Source organism: Hyla sarda, chromosome 5 (genome assembly GCF_029499605.1).
Source record: "Hyla sarda isolate aHylSar1 chromosome 5, aHylSar1.hap1, whole genome shotgun sequence".
Lineage (NCBI taxonomy): Eukaryota > Metazoa > Chordata > Amphibia > Anura > Hylidae > Hyla > Hyla sarda.
The window spans coordinates 25,769,149-25,793,758 of NC_079193.1; the positions used below are offsets into that span (position 1 = coordinate 25,769,149).

At 43.1% G+C, this 24,610-nt stretch overlaps 1 protein-coding gene across 4 annotated transcripts; it reads left to right on the forward strand.

Moving 5' to 3' along the window:
* Positions 1-391: 391 nt before the first annotated feature.
* Positions 392-10,769, forward strand: MTERF1 (mitochondrial transcription termination factor 1). 4 transcript variants are annotated; one of them, XM_056519052.1, is made up of 3 exons: positions 392-410; positions 5,640-5,697; positions 9,477-10,769. In XM_056519052.1, the coding sequence occupies exon 3, from the start codon at positions 9,500-9,502 to the stop codon at positions 10,679-10,681; it is 1,182 nt and encodes a 393-aa protein (XP_056375027.1). In that variant the 5' UTR covers positions 392-410; positions 5,640-5,697; positions 9,477-9,499; the 3' UTR covers positions 10,682-10,769. The 4 variants fall into 4 exon arrangements, with proteins under 4 accessions (XP_056375027.1, XP_056375025.1, XP_056375024.1 ...); XM_056519050.1 differs by lacking the exon at positions 392-410 and adding an exon at positions 5,386-5,537; XM_056519051.1 differs by lacking the exon at positions 392-410 and adding an exon at positions 5,472-5,490.
* The last annotated feature ends 13,841 nt before the right edge of the window (positions 10,770-24,610 follow it).

Here is a 24,610-nt window from a genome sequence, read left to right on the forward strand (position 1 = left end):
AATGGATGCAGCTCATTTATGTTTCAATGGGTGGGGTGGCTGATGTGTGGGAGGGAGTAAAATGGAATTATGGGATTTGTAGTCAAAAAAAGAAAACTGGAAAAGGAAATACCAGTTCATTAAAAGCTAGCCACAGTTTTATGGTAACCTCACATGTTTTTGAACAGTGGGCCGTAAAAGTAAAAAAAATAGATTTTTAACACTGAATTGTTGGCATTAACCATTTTTTTGTGCTTAGGAGTGAGACGGTACCGATGAGATTTGAGGCATAAAGTGGTGCTTTGCACTGCAATGGTTGAGGATCTGACATATAATCTAAAAAAGAAAAAACCCCGGCAAGTGACCACAATTTTGAAACTACACCCTCAAGGAAGGAAACCAGGGGTACAGTGAGTACTTACACCTCACAGGTCCGTAAATTGAAAAATTTGATTTTTTTACACTAAAATGCTGGGGTTACCCAATTTTCAACATTTTCACAAGGGGTGATGGGAGAAATTGGGTTACAAATTTTGGAGGGCTTTTTCTCCTATGGAAATACATCCACCTATGGGGTGAAGTGCTGGGCGGGCACACAACAAGGCTCAGAAGTCATAGAGGTCAGTTTTTATTTGTGGCCTATGGCATATCAGTAGCTGATGGTTACATACATTCAGAGGAAAATACAAAAATGAAACACCCACATGTGACACCATTACAGAAAGTACCCACCCTGAGGAATGGGTATAGGGGTAAAGAGGACATTTTGAACACACAGGTATTTCCTAAATTTATTTTCCAGGAATGGATGACGGGTAGCTTTTGCAAATTGCAATTTTCAATCTAAGCTCTGCTTCATCTTTCTGGAAACAACTAACATGTGACTCCGAATTGTCAAGAAAGGAACACCCACACATGAGCCTTTTACAAACAGTACACCCCCTGGGGAAGGTGTATAGGGGGATAGTGGACATTTGGAACAGATGGGTTTTCCCTAAATTTATTTTCCAGGAATGGATGAAGTGTAGATTGGGGAAAATAAAAATGACAATGTTACTACTGATATGCCAATTATTTTCTCAGAATAATGACAGAGAGTATAGCCAAAAGTAAAAATGATGTCCGCCCCAAGCACTATGCTCTGAATCATCATTCTGGGAATGTGATGTGAATTAAAATTAGGGAAAGGATTAAAAATGTAGTACTCCATTGATGTGTGATCCTCCCTGAAGCAGTTTTTAATGCAGAGGCCCGGATGATCGGGGCAAGTGTCGCATTGAGTGGTGGTGTCCTTCCATATCCCCCGCTTGTCCTTCCGTATCTACGTCTTGTAACACACTCTGCATTTTTTCTGGGATCGTCCCTTCTTTCCAGTGTGGGGGACTTCACCTGGAAAATGCTGGCCGGTGATGATCCGGGGGCCCATAGTTCCAGAGGTGCTCTGACCCACTCTTTGGCGGTCACCAAAGATCAGGGCCTTTAGAACTTCCTCTTGAAGCTGCAGAAATGTCCCTGTGCTGCCAGCGTACTGGGACAGTACAAAAAAGTTATACATGGCAACCTGTACCATGTAGACCGCAACCTTTTTGTACCATACCCGTGTTTTCCGCATGGCGTTATATGGCTTGAGGACTTGATCTGAGAGATCAACCTCCCCATGTACTGATTGTAGTCCAGAATACAATCGGGCTTGAGGACCGGTGTTGTGGTACCTCGCACAGGGACAGGTGAGCTGCCGTTCTCATGAATTGTGGTCAGCTTAAGGACATCCCTCTTATCCTTATACCTGACCAGCAACAGGTTTTCAGGGGAAAAGGCACGGGACTCACCCCGGGGGATAGGAGTCTGCAGAGGATAGGTTGGAAGGCCTCTTTGATTCTTCCGGACTATCCCACACGCAAGCGGTGAGGGATGTGAAGGGAGGGATACTAGTATAAAAACATGTGACTCATGTTTGCAATGTTAAATGGGCACTGTCTGAATGTATGTGTTGTACATCTTGGCAAAACATTAATTTTATAATATACTTCACTGCCTTCTGCTGCTCACTCATTCTGACATCCATTGCTCAGAAAGGGGCATGTCCCAAGCAAGCACTCTCACTCACCATGCATTCACTTCCTCCCTGAGTTTGCTGCCTCCATCCAATCACTGCAGGCTGCTCTGTAACCTCCTCCTCTCTATTTTCATACTGCAGTCTGATAGGACAGGAGTGAGCACAGAGGAGTGCTAGTCCCACCCTCACTTCCTGGACGTTGTCCCTGTCTTTGCTTCACCTGGGACAAGCATAATGCTGCAGCCGGATAGGATTATGTTCTGGATACTATGGGGACCCTAGTGGTCTTTTTTATAAGTCATGATTTTTATAAAAAGAAAATAACATTTTCTTATGAAGAATATGAGAAAGGTAAATTTTTAGCCAAAATGATCTGCTCTTTATATTGAAAAAACAAACAAAATTTTTTAATTTTATTTATTTAAACTTTTTAACTCCACACAGGGCACTATGTACTGCCTGTCATCCAGCTTTCCCAGTCTCCTGACATAGTCTCTTTAGTAGACAGGAAAAGCTGGGTGACAGGGAGAAGTTATCCCCCCTCATACTAAACAAAAAAAAAACCTCACCTACTACATTTTCTGTCCCCTACTCTGGTGCAGGCAGAGTGATGTCACTCTGCCTGAGCAAGGGCAGACGTCAGGCGCTGCTCCTGACCTCTTCTGACCCCTATAACTCATGGGGTATATGAGGGCTCATTTTGTGAGCTGTGATCTGTAGTTTTTATTGGCTATTTTTGCATTGATGGGACTTTTTGATTGCTTTTTATTAAAAGAATGTTTTATGATATATGAAGTGACCAAAAATATGCAATTCTGGACTTTGGTATTTATTTTTTTATGTTTAAACCATTGATCGTGCAGTTTAATTAAAGATATGTTGTAATAGTTTGGACATTTACAAATGTGGCGATACCACATGTTTATCTTTGTGTACATTATTTTATTTGGAATTTAGACTTTTATTAGGGAAGGGGTTAAATCACATTTCTTCTTCTTCTTTTTTTTTTTTTTTAATACACAATTTTTTACTATTTTTAAGTCCCCATAGTGAACTATTACATGAAATCTGTAGATTGCATACAGTGATCAATGCTATGCCATAGCTCGGTAAGAGACCTCCGGCCATCCTCTTAGCTGAATAGAACATCATGATTTCACTGCGGTGATCCCGATCATCATCCCTGAGCTAACGGCAGTTAATATCAGGAATTTTAGACTCCTCAATCAACTTTGATTGCGGCATCTAAAGGGTTATTGCCATATCACCCAGATCAGTCATGTTCGGCATTAGCCACGGGTCCCAGCCTTGACACGTGCTCAGCTGCTGAGCATGCTCCATAGTTGGGGCACGGGCGCAGGGTGTAAATTTACGCCCTGCGTCCTCTGGGGGTTTATCCGCACTGAGAGTGCAGGCGGCCTACCGCTCCTCTGTGATACCTGCCAAACTCCCCAATTTGTCCATCTCATATGTTGCATACATGAAACTCCTGAATGGATGTGGAATGCTGTACAACACTGTTCCCCAGCCTGTGAGCCTCCAGTTGCTGCAAAACTATAACTCCCAGCATACCCATATAACCTGTGGCTGTCAGGGCAGGCTGGAAATTGTCATTTTGCAGCAGCTGGAGACCCACAGGTTGGGGAACAGTGTTGTACAAGGTCCAGGTTTTTGCTATTGACTATGCTTAGGAGGCAGCTGCATAGACATAAGCAACAATGGAGACACTGTCACTTTTCAGCAATGCTAAACACTGTCACCTAGCACCACCTCCTGGCGATTGCTGTTAATTACAGCATGTATTGTTCTATTTTAGTTTTTTTTTTACGTGGTATTCAGATTTTTTTTTATATTGGATCAGTATTTATCTATCTCATATCTATCTTATATTTATCTCATCTATCTAATATATATCCATCTCATATTCATCTATCTATCTCATATCCATCTCTCTCATATCTATCTTATATCTATCTATCTATCTCATATCTATCTATATATCCATCTCATATTCATCTATCTCATATCTATCTAATATCTATCTATATATCCATCTCATATTCATCTATCTATCTATCTATCTCATATCTATCTTACATCTATCTATATATCCATCTCATATTCATCTATCTCATATCTATCCATCTATCTATCAAATATCTATCTATATATCCATCTCATATTCATCTATCTCATATCTATCTATCTATCTCATATCTATCTATGTCTCATATCTATCTATGTCTCATATCTATTTATCTATCTATCTCATATCTATCTCTTATATATCTACCTATCTAATATCTATCTCATATCTATCTATCCATCTCATATTCATCAATCTATTAGAGATGAGCGAAGTTACAGTTCTTCGATTCTGCACGAACTTCGCGGCTCGGCGGTTGCTGACTTTATCCTGCATAAATTAGTTCAGCTTTCAGGTGCTCCGGTGGATACAGTCCTAGGAGAGTCTCCAGCCACCGGAGCACCTGAAAGCTGAACTAATTTATGCAGGATAAAGTCAGCAACTGCCGAGCCGAGAAGTTCGTGCAGAATCGAAGTACTGTAACTTCGCTCATCTCTACTATCTATTTATATCTATCTCATATCTATCTATATCTATCTCATATCTATCAATCTATCTATGTCATATCTATATATTTATCTATCTCATATCTTTAGATTTATCTATCTTTCATATCTATCTATATCATATCTATCTATCTCATATCTATCAATCTTATATCAATCTATCTCATATATCTATATATCTATCTATCTCATATCTATCAATCTTATATCTATCTCATATATCTATATATTTATCTATCTCATATCTATCTATCTATCTCATATCTATCTATCTATCTCATATCTATCTATCTATCTATCTCATATCTATCTCATATCTATCTATCTATCTATCTATCTCCTATCTATCTATCTATCTCATATCTATATATTTATCTATCTCATATCTATCTCTTATCTATCTATCTAATATCTATCTATGTCATATCTATCTATCTCATATCTATATATTTATCTATCTCATATCTATCTATCTCATATCTATCTCTTATCTATTTCTTATCTATCTATCTATCTATCTCATATCTATCTATCTCATATCATCTATCTATCTATCTATCTATCTAACTATCTATCTATCTCTTATCTATCTATCTATCTATCTCATATCTATCTATCTAATCTAATCTAATCTATCTATTCATGTAACCTATGACCCATCCCTGCTCTTCCCAGCTCACACTAGTCAGCAGCACATCCGTCTCCTAGGCGACACGCATAAAACACGTGACCACCCTTTGACAAAACGAAACTAACGCAATCACCAGACGACCAATCATAGTGTAGCTATGAACAGCCAATCACAGCGCACATCTACCTAACACCGGAGCCGGAAGTGGAGCGCACATGGGGCGTCTGGAGCTGTGAGCTTTTCCTTATGAAGTCGTCCTTGTCCGGCTGTTACCGCATGGTGTGAACGGAGCTCATGTGCACACAGGCTTATCACGTGTTTTTTTGTATAACATTGTCACCCAGCTGTTCAAGGTGATCTTATCTTTCCATTTCCTTTTAGGAGGAAATAAAGGACTTTCCCATGTTTTATAGAAGGTGAAACGGAAACCTAGTCCCAGGTATCTATATGTGACTATAATGCTCAATAATATGGATGGGCAGTGTTTTCCAATTAGGGTGCCTCCAGTTGTTGCAAAACTACAACTCCCAGCATGGCCGGACAGCCTTTGGCTGTCCGGTCATGCTGGGAGTTGTAGTTTTACAACAGATCTAGGCCACCTGGTTGGGAGACACTTGTAAAAGCTTGTTGGGTTGCAGTGTAGCATTAGGATGCGGTACTAGAGTGTTACAATGTGTAATCTGTCATGTAATAGCCGCCTTGTAATGGGAATATTCATGGTTGCTTGTAAGGGGTGTGCACGCGTTGCTGGTGAAAATCCACAGTGTTCCTGCATGTAAAATCACACAAAATCACATGCATATAATGGTGGATATATAGATTTAGAGCAGTGTTTCCCAACAGGTGTAAAAGCACAATTGTCGTAAAATTTTTGGTGCAATAACCTGCACACAGCCTTTGTACTGTGTGCAGGTGGTGGGTATAGCAATATTTTTACCTGATATTTGGCGGCTTTCATTACTGCAAAAAAGGCTTTTATTCAAAGCCACTGACGGTCGGATAGGCGTGGAACGAGGTACGCGATGCCCCGCCGCCGCTACGCCCACCTCCACGCCTACCCCGTATGTCCGTGCTGGGACCTCTGTGTGATTGACACACAGGTCCCAGCGCATGCGCCCTTCAGCTAATCTAACCTGCGCGCCGCTGTGTCATCCAGCAAGCGCTCGCTCCCGCCACCGTCTTCTTCCTCAGTGTGCCTGTGCGGTGCTAGGTAAAGAGAGCGCGCTTCCTCTCTACACCTAGTATCGAGAACGAACTTGATTGCGTGCTGCTCTGCGCAGGCGCACTGAGGAGGAAGACGGTGGCGGGAGCAAGCGCTTGCTGGATGACACACAGCGGTGCGCAGGTTAGACTAGCTGAAGGGCGCATGCGCTGGGACCTCTGTGTGTCAATCACACAGAGGTCCCAGCGCGGACATACGGGGTAGGTGTGGAGGTGGGCGTAGCGGCGGCGGGGCATCGCGTACCTCGTGCCACGCCTATCCGACCGTCAGTGGCTTTGCACTCAGCATTCGTTTAGTGTAATTAGAACATGTTCATTCTTTCGGTGGAGTCTGGGTGAGGAATTTCCGCGGCGGGACGTACGCCACGGAAATTCTGTACTTGGTGCAGCAGAATGGTGCAGCAGAATTCCATTGAGGACAATGGAAAGGTGCTTCACTAGACTTTTCAAATAAAATTCCGCTTGGAAATTCTGTTGTCTCCTACGGCGACTTAAAAAGTGTAAAATAAATACTATAAAAAGTTAAAATATAAAAACCCACCCTGAAAAAAAAAATCCCCAGTCTTTCCACTAACACAAAAATACAATATTTAGTATTGCTGTGTGCGGAAATATAAAGTTATAGAGGTCAAAAATCCGGCCGCTGGGACCACCCGTGATCTCTGGGTCAGCACCACGGCGTGCTGGACACCACGCCCCCCTCCAATCATGTCTATGGGAAGGGGTGTGATGGCTACTACACAGCAGTCACGTCTTCTCCCATAGACGTGAATGGGTCGCCGTCATCCAGCACAGAGTGGAGTTCGCTTTGTGCAGCGGATTTCTGTGGGCTGCGCCAGGGATCGCGGGGGGTCCCAGCGGCCAGACATCCTGCGATCTGACATCTTATCCCCTATCCTTTGGATACAGATGTAAAATGAAGTGTAAGGGACTACCTTGGTACTTTTTTGTTTCCACATATTAGGCCATTTTTATGTTAAAGAAATCATCAGTTTTCAAATTGCATGTTACCATTACAGTAGTAAAAAAATATGAATAAAAAAATTGTCCAAGAGCTAAACCTTTTTTTTTTTAAGTTCACAATTAGTGTTAAAATACAGTGTGTATATTAGCCTTAAAAGGATATTCCAGGCAAAACCTTCTTCTTTTTTTTTTTTTTTTTTATATATATATCAACTGGCTCCGGAAAGTTAAACAGATTTGTAAATTACTTCTATTAAAAAATCTTAATCCTTTCAGTACTTATTAGCTGCTGAAGTTTTCTGTCTAACTGCTCAATGATGATGTCATGTCCCGGGAGCTGTGCATGATGGGAGAATATCCCCATAGGAACTGCACAGCTCCCGGGACGTGAGTCATCAGAGAGCAGTTAGACAGAAAACAACAACTCAACTTCAGAAGCTAATAACTATTGGAAGGATTAACATTTTTTAATAGAAGTAATTTACAAATCTGTTTAACTTTCTGGAGCCAGTTGATATATAAAAAAAAAAAGTTTTGGCCTGGAATACCCCTTTAACCCCTTAATGACTCAGACAATTTTATTTTTACATTTTTGTTTTTTCCTCATAACTTTTTTATATTTTCATCCACAGACTATTATGAGGGCTTGTTTTTTTTGCCAGTTGTCCGTTGTAATGCCATCACTCTTTACCATTAAATGTATGGGGCAACCAAAAAATACTACCGTATATACTCGAGTATGAGCCGACCCGAATGTAAGCCGATGCCCCTAATTTCACCCCAAAATCCCAGGAAAAGTTATTGACTCGAGTATAAGCCTAGGGTGGGAAATACATCATCCCCCCTGTCATCATCCAGACCCCCATCATTAACACCCCCATCATCATCACCCTGTCATCATCCCCCCTTCATCATCTCTCCTTCATCATCACCGCCTGTCATCATCCCCCCCTTCATCATCACCGCCTGTCAACATCCCACACCCCCCCTTCATCATCCCCTTGTCATCATCACCACATGTCATCAGCCCCCCCCCCCACCTTCATCATCACCGCTTGTCAATGTCTGATACAGTGGTCTTCAACCTGCGGACCTCCAGATGTTTCAAAACTACAACTCCCAGCAAGCCCGGGCAGCCATCAGCTGTTCCGGGCTTGCTGGGAGTTGTAGTTTTGAAACCTTTGGAGGTCCGCAGGTTGAAGACCACTGTGTGGGGAAATTAAAAAGAAAACCGCAATTTTGCAAATTTTGGAAGGTTTCGTTTTCACGCCGTACAATTTACGGTAAAAATGACGTGTTCTTTATTCTTTGGGTCAATACAATTAAAATGATACCCATGATAACATACTTTTCTATTACTGTTGCGCTTAAAAAAAAAAAAAATCGCAAACTGTTTAACCAAATTAGTACGTTTAAAATCCCCCTATTTTGAAGACCTATAACTTTTTCATTTTTCCGTATAAGCGGCGGTATGAGGGCTCATTTTATGCGCTGTGTTCTTTACTTTTTATTGATACCATATTTGCTTATATAAAACTCTTAATACTTTTTATTATTTTTCTGGAAATAAAATGTTATAAAAAAGCAGCTATTAGAGATGAGCGAACTTACAGTAAATTCGATTCGTCGCGAACTTCTCGGCTCGCCAGTTGATGACTTTTCCTGCGTAAACTAGTTGAGCTTTCAGGTGCTCCGGTGGGCTGGAAAAGGTGGATACAGTCCTAGGAGACTCTTTTCTCGCGGATGTCCGCCATTACGGGTGGGTCCCTGGCTGCTATCGGCAGCCGGGACCTGCCGCGCATGACGCGAGCATCGCTCTGATGCTCGTGGTTATGCATAGGACGTAAATGTACGTCCTGCTGCGTTAAGTACCAGCTCACCAGGGCGTACATTTATGTCCTGCGTCGTTAAGGGGTTAAAGTTTTCTAAAGTATGTATTGTATATAGGGCTTTGATAAATTATCAAATCTCCTTTTTATTGTTTTTATGTGCATACATTTTTCATGTATTTTCATTTTTTTTATGTTGCTTTAGACTGAGGAAACAATCCCACAACCATGGCGCTGAAAATGCTCATCAACATAACTGGTAATTTTGTGACTTGTATGAAGAGTACGAGGAATGGTAAAGCGGTGGCAAGCTTTACCATCACCATTCCTGGCATAGCATGGGCACGGTTCTGCACACAACAGCTTTCACACAATGAAGTAAAAATCCCTGTGGAAAATCTGAACCTGGTAACCAACCTTGAGCAAATGGGAGTGGACATGACTAAGATCAGAATGCGGAATGCAATTCTCCTTAAGAAGACAATCACTTACGAGCAAAAACTCAAACAGTTCCTCACTGACAAAGGTGCAGATACCAAGATGGTGGCAAGCATCATTTCCCGGTACCCGCGGGCGATCACTCGCAAGCACGAAGTCTTGGATGAGATGTGGAACATTTGGAAAGGGATATTGGATACGGACACAACCGTCTTAAGTGTTGCACAGCGATCTCCGGAGTCTTTCTTCCGGACATCTAATACTGAGAACTTGTTAAAGAATATTCGTTACCTCCAGTCTCTTGGATTGCCGCCCAAAATCCTCAGTCAGCTGATGGTGAAGTCTCCTAGGACTTTTGCCAACAGCGTTGACCTCAACAAACAGAATGTGGAATATTTACTAGGACTCTGCTCTCAGTTAGGTGGAAAGAATCCGCGGGAGTTTGTCCGTGAATTGATTTCTAGAAATATATATATTTTAACCAAAAGTACGAATCGCATCCAAGCCAATGTGGAGAACATGAAGTCCCTGATGAAATTGGATGACTGTACCCTCCTGCGTTGGATACAAGGTGACGGTTCGCCCCTGCTCAGCCTCAGCTATACTTACTTCGAGAACAATTATAAAAGCGTTCAGGAAATTCTACAGTCCTTGGGGTGTACGGAATCGCAGGTATCACTCTTTATCTTCATGTGTCCCAAAGTGCTTCTTATGACGCCCAACATATTTGCCAATAAGGTTAACGTGCTGCTGGAGTGCGGCATCGACGTTCGGGAAATCCTTGACACCTCAAACATACTGGCCGTGCACATCAACAGCCTAAAATCTAGAATTATGATGCTGAAAGACTGCGGCTATGACTTCAGGTTGTATGGCCTTAGTGTTCTCTCACTAAGTCAGGCCAAGTTTATCTCGAAGTTGGAGAGACTGCGCAGTGCGGGGTCGCCAGATGAGAACGTCGGACACTGCTGATTGATTTCGCTTTATTGATTATTTTATTTTAGTAATTTCAATTAAATATTTGCACTTGTCGTATTTTAAACTTGAAGATTGTGCAGTGGTTTATGGTTTTTCGATCACTTCTGTCCTCTCAGGTCACCTATCCACCTTTACATTGGGCATCACAGATGGGTATCAAAGTTGCAATGTTAAATCGAGTTCACACTACAGAATTTTCGACCAGGAATTTAAGTTAGAAATTCCGCTGCATGAAGGTAACATTCAGGTGAATGGGTTTCCATTAACCCATTCACACTGCGGAATTTTCTGGTCGGAATTTCTGACATAATAATTCTGTCAGGACGTTGAACCTTCTTAATGTTTTGGCGGAATCCTTGCCGCAGATATTGCCTTCTATCAAGGCGGCATTGTCCGTGTGGTTCTAGCGCAGACTGATTTACGCACTCAGAATCTTCGGATGGATTTTGTCCAGGCGGAGATTCCTAAGTGTGAACCCCGCCTTAGAGTGGTGCTCCACTTTGCACAAGTAGTTCTCTGATATAGCTAATAGATCAGGATCCAGAGTAAGGTCCTATTCTGTACTCAGAATTCCTTAGTAAGTTATTTGAAGACCTCTTTAAGGGTACGTTCACACGAGCGGATCCACAGCGTACTTTACGCTGTGGTTCCGCCGCTGAAGGACTCTCTGTATTCTGCCTTCACGTGTGCCTGCTCGTAGCGGCAATATGTACTCGCACACATCTGCTCCTTCTGCTCAATGAGCTAGGCCGAGAGCTGCCGCGATGTGTGAGTATACTGCGTATTTCCACTCCGAGCAGGCACATGTAAAGGCAGAATACAGAGGGTCCTTCAGCAGGGGGTCTGCAGCAAAATACGCTGCGAAAATCTGCTCGTCTTAACGTACCCTTAAAGGGGTTTCCAGGATTAGAAAAACAGTACCACGCCTATCCTCAAATTGTGTGTGGTATTGTAAATTGACTCCATTCATTTCAGCGGAACTCAGATGCAATATCACTGGGATAATATTTCATTATGGTTTGAATGATGAGCAGAACTAGACTGCTTACACATTGAACTACTGTTATATTGTCAAGGAATGCTAGGTGATGCTCTGAGGCCTGCAGAGTATTGATCGCAGCTCTGGAGTATAATACAGGATATAACTCAGGATCAGTACAGGATAAGTAATGTAATGTATGTACACAGTGACCTCACCAGCAGAATAGTGAGTCCAGCTCTGGAGTATAATACAGGATATAACTCAGGATCAGTACAGGATTAGTAATGTATGTACACAGTGACCTCACCAGCAGAATAGTGAGTACAGCTCTGGAGTATAATACAGGATATAACTCAGGATCAGTACAGGATAAGTAATGTATGTACACAGTGACCTCACCAGCAGCATAGTGAGTACAGCTCTGGCGTATAATACAGGATATAACTCAGGATCAGTACAGGATAAGTAATGTAATGTATGTACACAGTGACCTCACCAGCAGAATAGTGAGTACAGCTCTGGAGTATAATACAGGATATAACTCAGGATCAGTACAGGATTAGTAATGTATGTACACAGTGACCTCACCAGCAGAATAGTGAGTACAGCTCTGGAGTATAATACAGGATATAACTCAGGATCAGTACAGGATAAGTAATGTATGTACACAGTGACCTCACCAGCAGCATAGTGAGTACAGCTCTGGCGTATAATACAGGATATAACTCAGGATCAGTACAGGATAAGTAATGTAATGTATGTACACAGTGATCTCACCAGCAGAATAGTGAGTGCAGCTCTGGAATATAATACAGGATATATCTCAGCATCAGTACAGGATAAGTAATGAAATGTACAAATGTGAAACAAAATTAGAGAAACAGAAACACAGCCGCACATCCACCATTTGTATTTTGATCTACTTCTCAGCATAATTTAGTATTTAGTAAGTTAGTATACATTTTGATAAAAAAAAAAAAAAAAAAAAAGTACAAGCCCACTCCCCACGTCAAGGCTACCTAGTCAGAGTGGGTCCCTAACCTAACACTGGCATAACGCCGGGCAGCGACTACTGCATCCGAGACACCATGCCCATAGGGGAATGACCCAGTGGCCAGGTAGCCCGGCCGAGCCAAATGGTAGGCGTTCACACTGATGTGGCGCTCTGTGGCGGCCATTGTTTCTGTGATGCTTTGTCTGTGGGGTGGAGTGGCCCAGAGCCAGGGGCTTGGTCGGGCAGCAGTGGGGATCCCTGGCCACTGGGTCGTTCCCCCTGTGGGCATGGTGTCGCGGATGCTGAGAAGCAAATAGATCAAAATAGAAATGATGGATGTGCGGCTGTGTTTCTCTTTTTGTTGTAACTTATGTACACTTACTCCACCAGCAGAATAGCGGGTGTAGCTCTGGAGTATAATCTAGGATGTAACTCAGGATTAGTATCTAATAAGTAATGTAAAGCAGGGTTTGACAAATCTCTGATAGAAGTCATCAGTAGTAGGAGCGCGGAGACTTGCACCATCTCATAGACAAGGCAGACCAGTGGAATTCTTCCCAAAGAATAAACTTGTTCATTCTTTGTGTGAATGTCCGTTCCACTGGTGGAATTCCATTGTGGCAATTCCGCTGTGTGCACGGAGCAGCAGAATCTCATTGAAAACAATGGGACTCCGCAAGTGGATTTCGCAGCGGCTTTCCCTCCAGACCTTTTTTAGTCCTCCTCTAGACCCCTGAGACTCCTCTGACCACACTCTGCTGCAGCTCTCGGTGGGGGGTGAGGCTGTGGTTCCCATCCTGCTTGGAGTGGAGCAGCCAGGACATGGACACATCATGGGGGTGGCTGTGCACCTATGTCTACTGCTCTTAACCCCTTAAGGACTGGGGCGTTTTTCCGTTTTTGCTCTTTTTCCTCCTTACCTTTAAAAAATCATAACTCAAATAACTTAAATTTTGCACCTAAAAATCTGTATTATGGCTTTTTTTTTTTTTTTTTTGCGCCACCAATTCTTCTTTGTAATGATATCAGTCATTTTACCCAAAAATCTACAGCGAAATGAGAAAAAAAAATCATTGTGCGACAAAATTAAAAAAATTAAGCACTTTTGTAACTTTTGGGGGCTTCTGTTTCTACGTAGTACATTTCCGTACGCGGCGATACCACATATGTTTATTTTTGTTTTTATTTACACTTTTTTTTATTATTGGAAATGCCGGGTGATTCAAACTTTTATTAGGGGAAGGGATAATTCAAAGGGTTAATGATTTTTTTTACACTTTTCTTTTACAATATTATTGCCCCCATAGGGGGGGCTATAACATTGCATTTACTGATCTTTAACACTGTTCAATGCATCTCCATGGAGATGCAATGATCAGTGTTTTTGGCGATTGATTGCTCAAGCCTGGATCTCAGGCTTGAAGCATTCAATCAGCGATCGGACTGCAGGAAGGAAGGTAAGAGACCTTCCTCCTGTAGTACAGCTGTTCGGGATGCCGCGATTATACCGCGGCGATCCTGAACAGCTCCCTGAGCTAGCCGGGCACTTTTACTTTCACTTTTAGCCGCGTGGCTCAGCTTTGAGCGTGCGGCTAAAGGGTTAATAGCACGTGGCACCGCGATAAGTGCCACGCGCTATTAGAGGCGGGGTCCCGGCTTCACTATGATGCTGGGCCTGCCGTGATATGTTGCGGGGTCACCATGGGACCCCGCATTATATCACGGGAGTGGGACCAAGGATGTACTCATACGTCCTTGGTCCTTAAGGGGTTAAAGTACATGCGGCTGGGGGACTGGGCCAAAACAAGGCCTACTTCATTGCGACCAGAGAAGGGGACCTCCCAAAGGGGGGGGGATGCAGCTGAAGGGAGAGTGTCAGACCCTCGTTTGTTTTCTTAAAAATAATAGTTTTGCTTCACTGGGTTTATGGTAGTGCTGGGCGGCACACCGGTTCATACCGAATGCCGGTGTGTGTCTTGTTGTTGTGTTTTTTATTTTATTTTTTTGCCCTCCGCCCGCTCCCTTCCTATAACACATAGCAGTTCTGGCCCGGAACCTAGCAACGTCAGGGACCCATGGCTAATAGCGTGCGGCGCTCAAAGGTGATTGCCGCTTCTAAAGTGAAAGCTAATCAGTGCCGATTAGCTCAGTGGGCTGTTTGGACTGCCTCGGCGAAATCGCAGTGTCCCGAACAGTTGGAGGACACGAGGAGGGTCTCCTACCTTCCTTCTGTGTGTCACCGAATGACTGCTCAGTCCCTGAGATCCAGGCATGAGCAGTCAAGTGGCAGAATCCTTGATCAATGTTATCCTATGGAATAACAATGATCAACGTAAAAGATCAGTGTATGCAGTGTTATAGCCCCCTATGGGGGGGGGGGGGGCTATAACATTGCAAAGAAAAAAAGTTAAAAAAGATCATTTAACCCTTTCCCTAATAAATGCCAGAATTCCCCCCCTCCCTTTTCCCATTTTAAAAATGGAATAAAAAATTCTGATTAAAAAAAATACTATTAAATACAGTGAAACTGCTATAATTTAGACAAATCCCATGATATACATTTTTGGTCATACCGCCCAGCACTAGTTTGCGGGGCCTGGATGAGGAGCACCAGTGCTAATCCGGCCCTGGCCTTGAGAGTCTTGAGATCTCATTGTACCCTGTACAGATTCCAGACACCTTGTGTTTGATGCGACAAAGCAGCCCAAAAAAACCAAGCCTCCTCCTATGCTTTACTTTAGGTAAATAGTGTCTCCAGCTGTTGCAAAACTACAACTCCCAGCATGCCCGGGGGCTGTGGTTTTGCAACAGCTGGAGTCACACTGTTTAGAAAACACTGGTCTAGATACCACAGCGGAAATGTTTTTTCTTTTTGGATTTCTCTTCTGTCACGACCACAGTGCTCTTTGCTGACCTCTGCTGTCCATTTTAGGAACTGTCCAGAGCAACATATGTTTTCTATGGGGGTTTTCTCCTTCTCTGGACAGTTCCTAAAATGGACAGCAGAGGTCAACAGAGAGCACTGTGGTCGTGACAGAAGAGAAATCCAAAAAGAAAAGCATTTCCTCTGTAGTATACAGCCCCTAAAAGGTACTGGAAGGATTAAGATTTTTTAATAGAAGTGATTTACAAATCTGTTTAACTTTCTGGCACCAGTTGATTTAAAAAAAAAAAAAAGTTTTCCACAGGAGTACCCCTTTTAACAATGGATATTTTATAAGAAAAGTTGCTTCAGAATTGTTACTTTCTTGGGGAATCCAAGTATTTCCTAACCACAGACTTGTCCGGAGGGCTCAGGCCATCTTTTTACCCAGGTCCATAAAACCCCATGATAATAAAATACCTATATCCGGATTCTGACCACCCCGGAGTAATCTTGACATTGACGTTACTTATCGAGCCATCTTCTTGGCTGATTCAACAATTCTCAGTTGCCACCTAGAAAGGACTTTTGAAACCGCACTTAAAATTCATGCTTTCCCCTTGATCCATGCTGTCTACTGCTTCAGCTTCCAACTTATATGAGAAATACAGACAGTCCTGGACCCGGTGACTCCTGAGGGAATTATCGCACCGCTCTTTATCATTCCAAGCACAATTCTTTACTTTGTAAATGACCTACAGGCATAATATGTTATACCAGAGAGACAGGAAGCTCGGTGAGACCCAGGCAGGGAATGCTGAGCGGTAGCGTGAAGACAATGCTAATGCACAGGCATCGAAAAGACGAAAATCCTATATTTGCCCAGTGAGGATGGATTTCCTAAATCCCCTAAATCTTACTGTGATGCACAAATCTTGGAGGCTCTCCCTGTCTGCTGCCTCATGAAACCATCTACACCTGCAAAAAAATCAGGATACCCCATCACCTCTCTACATGCAAGTGCAGGGCGCTAAGGACACATTCCCACTTGGCGTATATGCAGCGTATTTCATGCTGCACAAAATCTGCAGCAGCAGCGGGAGATAAGCTGTGTATCCCTCGCTCTCCATACACGCAAGGCTTTCTGGCGGCAGCCCTATGTGTGCAGTGAGTTTTGGAGGCGGGGCCGTGTGTCGGCGTGACTGTGACGCGTGGCTCAGCCTCAAAAACTCATTACACAAGTAGGGCTGCCGCCAGAAAGCCTTGTGTGTATGGTGAGCGAGGGATACGCAGCATATTTCCCGCTGCTGCTGCAGAGTTTGCGCAGCGTGAAATATGCTGCACATACGCCAAGTGGGAATGTTCCCTGTCAGGCCTGATTATTAAAATCCTATATGTGTATTATAATTATAACTGTGTGATGTATTATCCAAGCCATGGGTGAGAGGTCATTCAGACTGTGGGCTTGTGTATTGCATTTTATTAGGGGTCTGGCTGTTTGTTTACATCTCCTTTGAAGTCAAAGGCTTTTTTGAAGTCATGCACTCTGGTCCCATCATATAATCAAACAGATAAGGGGCCAGGAAGAGAGAAGACCGGTGAGGATCAGAGGGGAGGGGGGAATGGAGTCTCCCTCCCAAGAAAGCAGATATGATATTTAAAACAATGCTAGACTCAAAAGTTGGCTGTGCTACAAGCTGACAAGACCATCCTAAGAACAGCTGAACTCTCACTCACTCATGGACTGCTATATCATCATGCTGTAAGAACTACATCTTTTGTTTTCTGAACTTGCCTTTCTAAACTCTTTTATATATTTTTGTAACTGTATGTCATTTGTTTCTGTATTTTTATATATATAGCACTGTGATACCTTTTATCAGATTAAATGTTTAATTAATCAGCTCTGGTCTTTGATCTCTAAATATATGAGCTCACCTTTCTGAAGGTGGCTCTGGTAAAACACGTTTATCTAAGGGTTAATTTGGTGACTTGCTGGGACTAGTAGTGTATACCCAGAGGTCTGGCGGCTTTAACCCTTGCACCATCACACTCTCTCTAATGTCTTGGCTGGACCGATAGGGTGTGATCGTGACATTCCCATAAAGGGGTACTCCGCCCCTAGACAAGGATAGGGGATAAGATGTCTGATCGCAGGGGTCCCGCTGCTGGGGACCCCGGGATCTCGGCTGCAGCATCCACCTCAATGGCTTCCGGCAACTCTGGAGGATTCGGATCCCGACCACGCGAGCGAAAGAGCGTTCTGTCATGACTACGCCCCCTTGTGATGTCACGCCCTGCCCCTCAATGCAAGTCTATGGGAGGGGGCGTGACGGCTGTCATGCCCCCTCCCATATGATTGCATTGAGGGGGCGGAGCGTGATGTCACATGGGGGTGGAGCCGTGACATCACAACGCTCTGGCCCCGTGATCGACAGTAATCAGACCCGGAGTGAACACGCTCCGGGGACTGATTTTAACAGGGTGCGGCATGCAAGATCACGGGGGTCCCCAGCTGCGGGACCCCCGCGATCAGGCATCTTATCCCCTATCCTTTGGATAGGGGATAAGATGTCTAAGCGCCGGAGTACCCCTTTAAAGAGCATCAGAGATTAACCCCCAAACAGTCACCAAAACTTCTAAGTTGGATTTTTGTCTGGTTCCTGTGCTTGGACTTATAAGGGGAGATTTATCAAAACCTGTTCCAAGGAAAAGTTGCCCATAGCAACCAATCAGATCGCTTCTTTCATTTTGCAGAGGCCTTTTCAAAAATGAAAGTAGTGATCTGATTGGTTGCTATGGGCAACTTTTCCTCTGAACAGCTTTTGATAAATCTCCTCCATTGTTCAATAAACTATGGGTCTGTTGTAAGGACTTGTAGCCACAATGTGGGTCACCCATGGGGCACTGTATTCTCCACAAGGCCTGGCCTATAGTCTTAAGAAATCCTAAGGCCCACTTACGAGATGTACAGCAGGGGAAATAGGTATTGAACCACTTTTCTCACTAAAGTCTGTAAAAATTAGAAATTCGCCTGTAGCATTGTCCAAGAAACCATTTAAATTGTTTGTGCGTATTGTTCTGGCCGCAAAAACGTTGATTGCTAAATATTGGAGATGTACAGGAGACGGAAAATGCTTTAGCCTGTACGTACATTATGTACGCAATTTGTGTACTGTATGTTCTGAAGCAGGAGACAACTGTTTACACAGTGGTTTTCTGTTTCTGTGCTTCTGCTGCCGCAGGGGAGTGCAGCGGGGCCCGGGCCTACTAGGAGCCCGGGCCCCTTACTGGTGTACTGGCTGTACCCCCCTGACGGTGTCCCTGACTGCCTCTTTGAATAATTACTGTGCCGTTGTTTCTGTCTGTCTGGGATCCATGGGATCGCTTTACTGATCGTCAACCTCCTCGAGTGGTTTCCCCTTCTTCTCTCCCAGTGTTCTTCCCTCTTTTATGTCTTCTTGTGTGTATTTGCTTTATGTTGTGCTGTCCTTTTGTTTGTTTTGTGTTCTGTGTGTATGCCTTTGCATATCTTCTTGGTTTTCATTTGTGGTATTGGACGGATTTGTCCGTTATTGTATTACCCTTTTATTTTGGTTTGAGCCTGAATATTGTATATTTATAATGCTTTATTTTTAGGGGTCTCCCGATCTGTGCTATTTTGCGATCACTTACGTTATCTTTATTGTACTTTCTTTGTTCGACAAAAATCTTTAATAAAAACTACAGTTTTTTAAAAAAAAGAGTAATGCGCCTGTAACCAACACCATTGTTATGTTTTGCTTAGGTTGTGAAGGTCTTGAGATGGCTCTTTCCCTTTACCCATCATGAGAAGTGTCTTGTGTGAAATGTCGACAATGAGACCTTTTTGTAGCCATCAGTTGGGATTGAATCGGCTGATAATAATTTGCACTGACAAGGGGCTAGATTGCGTTTTAATTGTTGATAGATTTCAGCTATTGTCTTGGCTTTCCATGTCTTTTTGCACCTCCCTTTCTTCATGCTTTCAATACTTTTTCCCTTTGTCATTTCACATTATTACATATAACAGAGCATATTTGTTTTGCTTTCTTTATAGGTATGAATTACTTGTGTTGTTACCAACATCTGGTGAAAAATTCTTGTCAATAGTGAGAAAAATGGTGTCATGTTCAATACTTATTTCCCCAGCTGTATTCCAAAAGAGTGTTTTTAGTATACGCCACCAACATGAATGCGCATATTTATCAAAACCTGTGCAGAGGAAAAGTTGACCAGTTGCCCATAGCAACCAATCAGATCGCTTCTTTCATTTTTAAAGTTTTAAGGGGGTGATGATCCCTGGTTCAATTAGGCTGTGAAAAAGCTACCTGCGAGTAGCAAAACTATTGTTGCTGAGTATTATCACCTGCAATAAACCTCTTGACCGGAACCAGTGTGCCCAGTGCTTTTTCGTCTTCATTTGAATTCTTTCATTTTTAACATTCTGCAAAATGAAAGAAGCGATCTGATTGGTTGCTATGGGCAACTCATCAACTTTTCCTTTGCACAGGTTTTGATAAATCTCTCCCATTTGATTTTGTATTATAAGGAGTTGTGTTGTAGACATGCAGTAAAAAATTGCACAGCTTATGGTGTATGGGTGGCATATATGTACCCCTATACAGTGACTCTATTTGGGCAATAATATCGGGTGATTCAAAAAGGAAAAGTAAAGTCCTGTACCATTAGTGGTAAATGACCGGTGGCTGAAAACCAAAGCAAAACAGTCTTCGTTTTCCATAGCAACCAATTGCAACCCAAAAGCCACAGTATGGCGTATTTTATGAGAACGTCTGCACTATAAGCCGTATAGATCACATCCTCTTCTGGAGATGAACCCAGACGACAAACCGAATTTCTGTGCCTTTTGCATTGTCTTGCAGGGCCGAGTGGAAGAGGATGAGGCGAGCAGAGATGAGGTGAGCAGAGATGAGGGGAGCAGAGATGAGGGGAGCAGAGATGAGGCGAGCAGAGATGAGGGGAGCAGAGATGAGGGGAGCAGAGATGAGGTGAGCAGAGATGAGGCGAGCAGAGATGAGGCGAGCAGAGATGAGGCGACCTTTTACCTCAGTGGGAAGGTCAATTGCCAAAATGTTAAAATTTGGAGCTCAGAAAACCATTTGCCCTTATTAAGCACATGAGGGACTCAAATGTGTTCTGCGCAATGAGCAGACACAAAGTCAATGCCCTCTTGTTTTTTGGCGAGGATTTTGTCAGTGGCCGCCCCTACCTGGGCATGTTATAGAAAAGACAGAATACCCCAGATAGGCTAGGTTTCGCAGATCTACCTCTATCAGCAGGATGGTCACCTCCACATTTCTATTTCCACATTTGTATTGGCCGTGCTGGAAACAATAAGATGTCAAACATGTTCAGATGTCAGAATGTCTGCACGGAAAATCTCTGTGCAGACATTCTGCAGAATGCATTCGGTGTGGAGTCCTCAGAAAGAATGGCATTCTATCTGCAGACACGGAAATCAGAATTTCTGTGCCAGAAACATCTGGTGCAGAAATTCTGCTGTGTGCACAGTATTCTATGTGTGGTCTGACTAGTGATTTGTACAGCGGAAGAATTATTTCCTTGTTGTGGGCATCTATGCCCCTATTAATGTCCCCCATGATTTTATTAGCCTTGGCAGCAGCTGCCTGACACTGCTGGTTGGGAAACACTGTATTATATCTATTAAATGGTCAAAGTTAGAAAAAACCCTAAATGATGACAAGAGCGTACTTTTTATTTTTATTTATTTATTTATTTTTAACAATGATCTGGTCATTTAGGTTCAAATGTTGACTTTGGCTGTCCGGGCATGCTGGGAGTTGTAGTTTTGCAACAGCTCCCTGGTTGGGGAACACTGCTATGGTGTCTGAATGTTGATATCCTCTCCCCACCCAGGAACACCCCCAAACCACATGGAGCACCCAACTATGCACAAGCCCCCCACCCTTTTGTGGTGTGTCTATAAAGTATCAAATATTGCTTAATTATGCAAAACAAATTGTAGTTTACAGGCTCCATTTTTATATAAAAAATGCCCAAAATTTAAGAACTAGGGCGTTTATAAGGCATATAAACATGCAGTTCGTTCACTGCTACGTATGGCCAGGATCTATTAAAAAAATAAAAAAATAAATAAAAAAAAAAACAGTTGTTTTAATGTACAGTAGAACATAAAATCCCCAAAAGTGCAAATGAACCAGTCAGAATAGAGATGTCATTTGATGAAGTTACACCAGATGGCGCTATTGGCTTTTTAACAATTTCTATAGAGCAGCAGTATAATACTAGGGCAGTGTTTTCCAGTGTGTCTCCAACTACAACTCCCAGCCGCTTCTATTACTGTATGCCCCCTTCTATTACTGTATGCCCCCTTCTATTACGGTATGCCCCCTTCTATTACTGTATGCCCCCTTCTATTACTGTATGCCCCCTTGTATTACTGTATGCCCCCTTCTATTACGATATGCCCCCTTGTATTACTGTATGCCCCCTTCTATTACGGTATGCCCCCTTCTATTACTGTATGCCCCCTTCTATTACTGTATGCCCCCTTCTATTACTGTATGCCCCCTTGTATTACTGTATGCCCCCTTGTATTACTGTATGCCCCCTTCTATTACTGTATGCCCCCTTCTATTACGGTATGCCCCCTTGTATTACTGTATGCCCCCTTCTATTACTGTATGCCCCCTTCTATTACTGTATGCCCCCTTCTATTACTGTATGCTCCCTTGTATTACTGTATGACCCCTTCTATTACTGTATGACCCCTTCTATTACTGTATGCCCCCTTCTATTACTGTATGCCCCCTTCTATTACTGTATGCCCCCTTCTATTACTGTATGCCCCCTTGTATTACTGTATGCCCCCTTCTATTACTTTATGCCCCCTTCTATTACTGTATGCCCCCTTCTATTACTGTATGCCCCCTTCTATTACTGTATGCCCCCTTCTATTACTTTATGCCCCCTTCTATTACTGTATGCCCCCTTCTATTACTGTATGCCCCCTTCTATTACGGTATGCCCCCTTCTATTACTGTATGCCCCTTCTATTACTGTATGCCCCTTCTATTACTGTATGCCCCCTTCTATTACTGTATGCCCCCTTCTATTACTGTATGCCCCCTTCTATTACTGTATGCCCCCTTCTATTACTGTATGCTCCCTTCTATTACTGTATGCGCCCTTCTATTACTGTATGCCCCCTTCTATTACTGTATGCCCCCTTCTATTACTGTATGCCCCCTTCTATTACTGTATGCTCCCTTCTATTACTTTATGCCCCCTTCTATTACGGTATGCCCCCTTCTATTACTGTATGCCCCCTTCTATTACTGTATGCCCCCTTGTATTACTGTATGCCCCCTTGTATTACTGTATGTCCCCTTGTATTACTGTATGTCCCCTTGTATTACGGTATGTCCCCTTGTATTACTGTATGCCCCCTTGTATTACTGTATGCCCCCTTCTATTACTGTATGCCCCCTTCTATTACTGTATGCCCCCTTCTATTACTGTATGCCCCCTTGTATTACGGTATGCCCCCTTGTATTACGGTATGCCCCCTTGTATTACGGTATGCCCCCTTGTATTACTGTATGCCCCCTTGTATTACGGTATGCCCCCTTGTATTACGGTATGCCCCCTTCTATTACTGTATGCCCCCTTGTATTACTGTATGCCCCCTTGTATTACTGTATGCCCCCTTGTATTACTGTATGCCCCCTTGTATTACTGTATGCCCCCTTGTATTACTGTATGCCCCCTTGTATTACTGTATGCCCCCTTGTATTACTGTATGCCCCCTTCTATTACTGTATGCCCCCTTCTATTACTGTATGCCCCCTTCTATTACTGTATGCTCCCTTCTATTACTGTATGCCCCCTTCTATTACTGTATGCCCCCTTGTATTACTGTATGCCCCCTTGTATTACTGTATGCCCCCTTCTATTACTGTATGCCCCCTTCTATTACTGTATGCCCCCTTGTATTACTGTATGCCCCCTTGTATTACTGTATGCCCCCTTCTATTACTGTATGCTCCCTTCTATTACGGTATGCTCCCTTCTATTACTGTATGCCCCCCTCTATTACTGTATGCCCCCTTCTATTACTGTATGCCCCCTTGTATTACTGTATGCCCCCTTGTATTACTGTATGCCCCCTTGTATTACGGTATGCCCCCTTGTATTACGGTATGCCCCCTTGTATTACTGTATGCCCCCTTGTATTACTGTATGCCCCCTTCTATTACTATATGCCCCCTTCTATTACTATATGCCCCCTTCTTTTAGGGTTGCCACCTTTCCTGCCCAAAAATTCCGCCCATTCTAATTTGCATAATCAATCATATATGCGTGACATCACAGGATACACATATGCGGGGAAAATTTTGTCCTATACTGACCCCTATAACTTTTTTTTATTCCTCCTTACACGGGCCTGTATGAGGGCTAATTTTTTTCGCCCTGATTTTTAGATTTTTACAGTACCATTTTTGTTTTGATGTAACTTTTTGATCACTTTTCTTTTAAATTAAATTCTGGAGTTGCACTTAGTTACTAACTACAACTCCCAGCATGCCCTGATATAGCCTGTGGCTCAGCAAACGAAAACTACAACTCCCAGCATGTTGGACTATATAGTAGTATATAATATAGGTCAGTGTCTTCCAACCAGGGGTGCCTCCAGCTGTTGCAAAACTACAACTCCCAGCATGTTGGACTATATAGTAATATATAGTATAGGTCAGTGTCTTCCAACCAGGGGTGCCTCCAGCTGTTGCAAAACTACAACTCCCAGCATGTTGAACTATATAGTAGTATATAGTATAGGTCTAGTGTCTTCCAACCAGGGGCACCTCCAGCTGTTGCAAAACTACAACTCCCAGCATACCCGGACAGCCGTTGGCTGTCCGGGCATGCTGGGAGTTGTAGTTTTGCGTCAGCTGGAGGCCCCCCGGGTTGGGAAACACTGATATATTATATGGTGCAACATTCCGGGAGTTGTAAGATTGGTTGGATAAATACCGGCTATTGCATTGCCGGTATTTTTAA

Bases quoted from the DNA above. Each gene is read 5' to 3' on its own strand.
- MTERF1 (XM_056519052.1), top strand. From the start codon at position 9,500: ATGGCGCTGAAAATGCTCATCAACATAACTGGTAATTTTGTGACTTGT.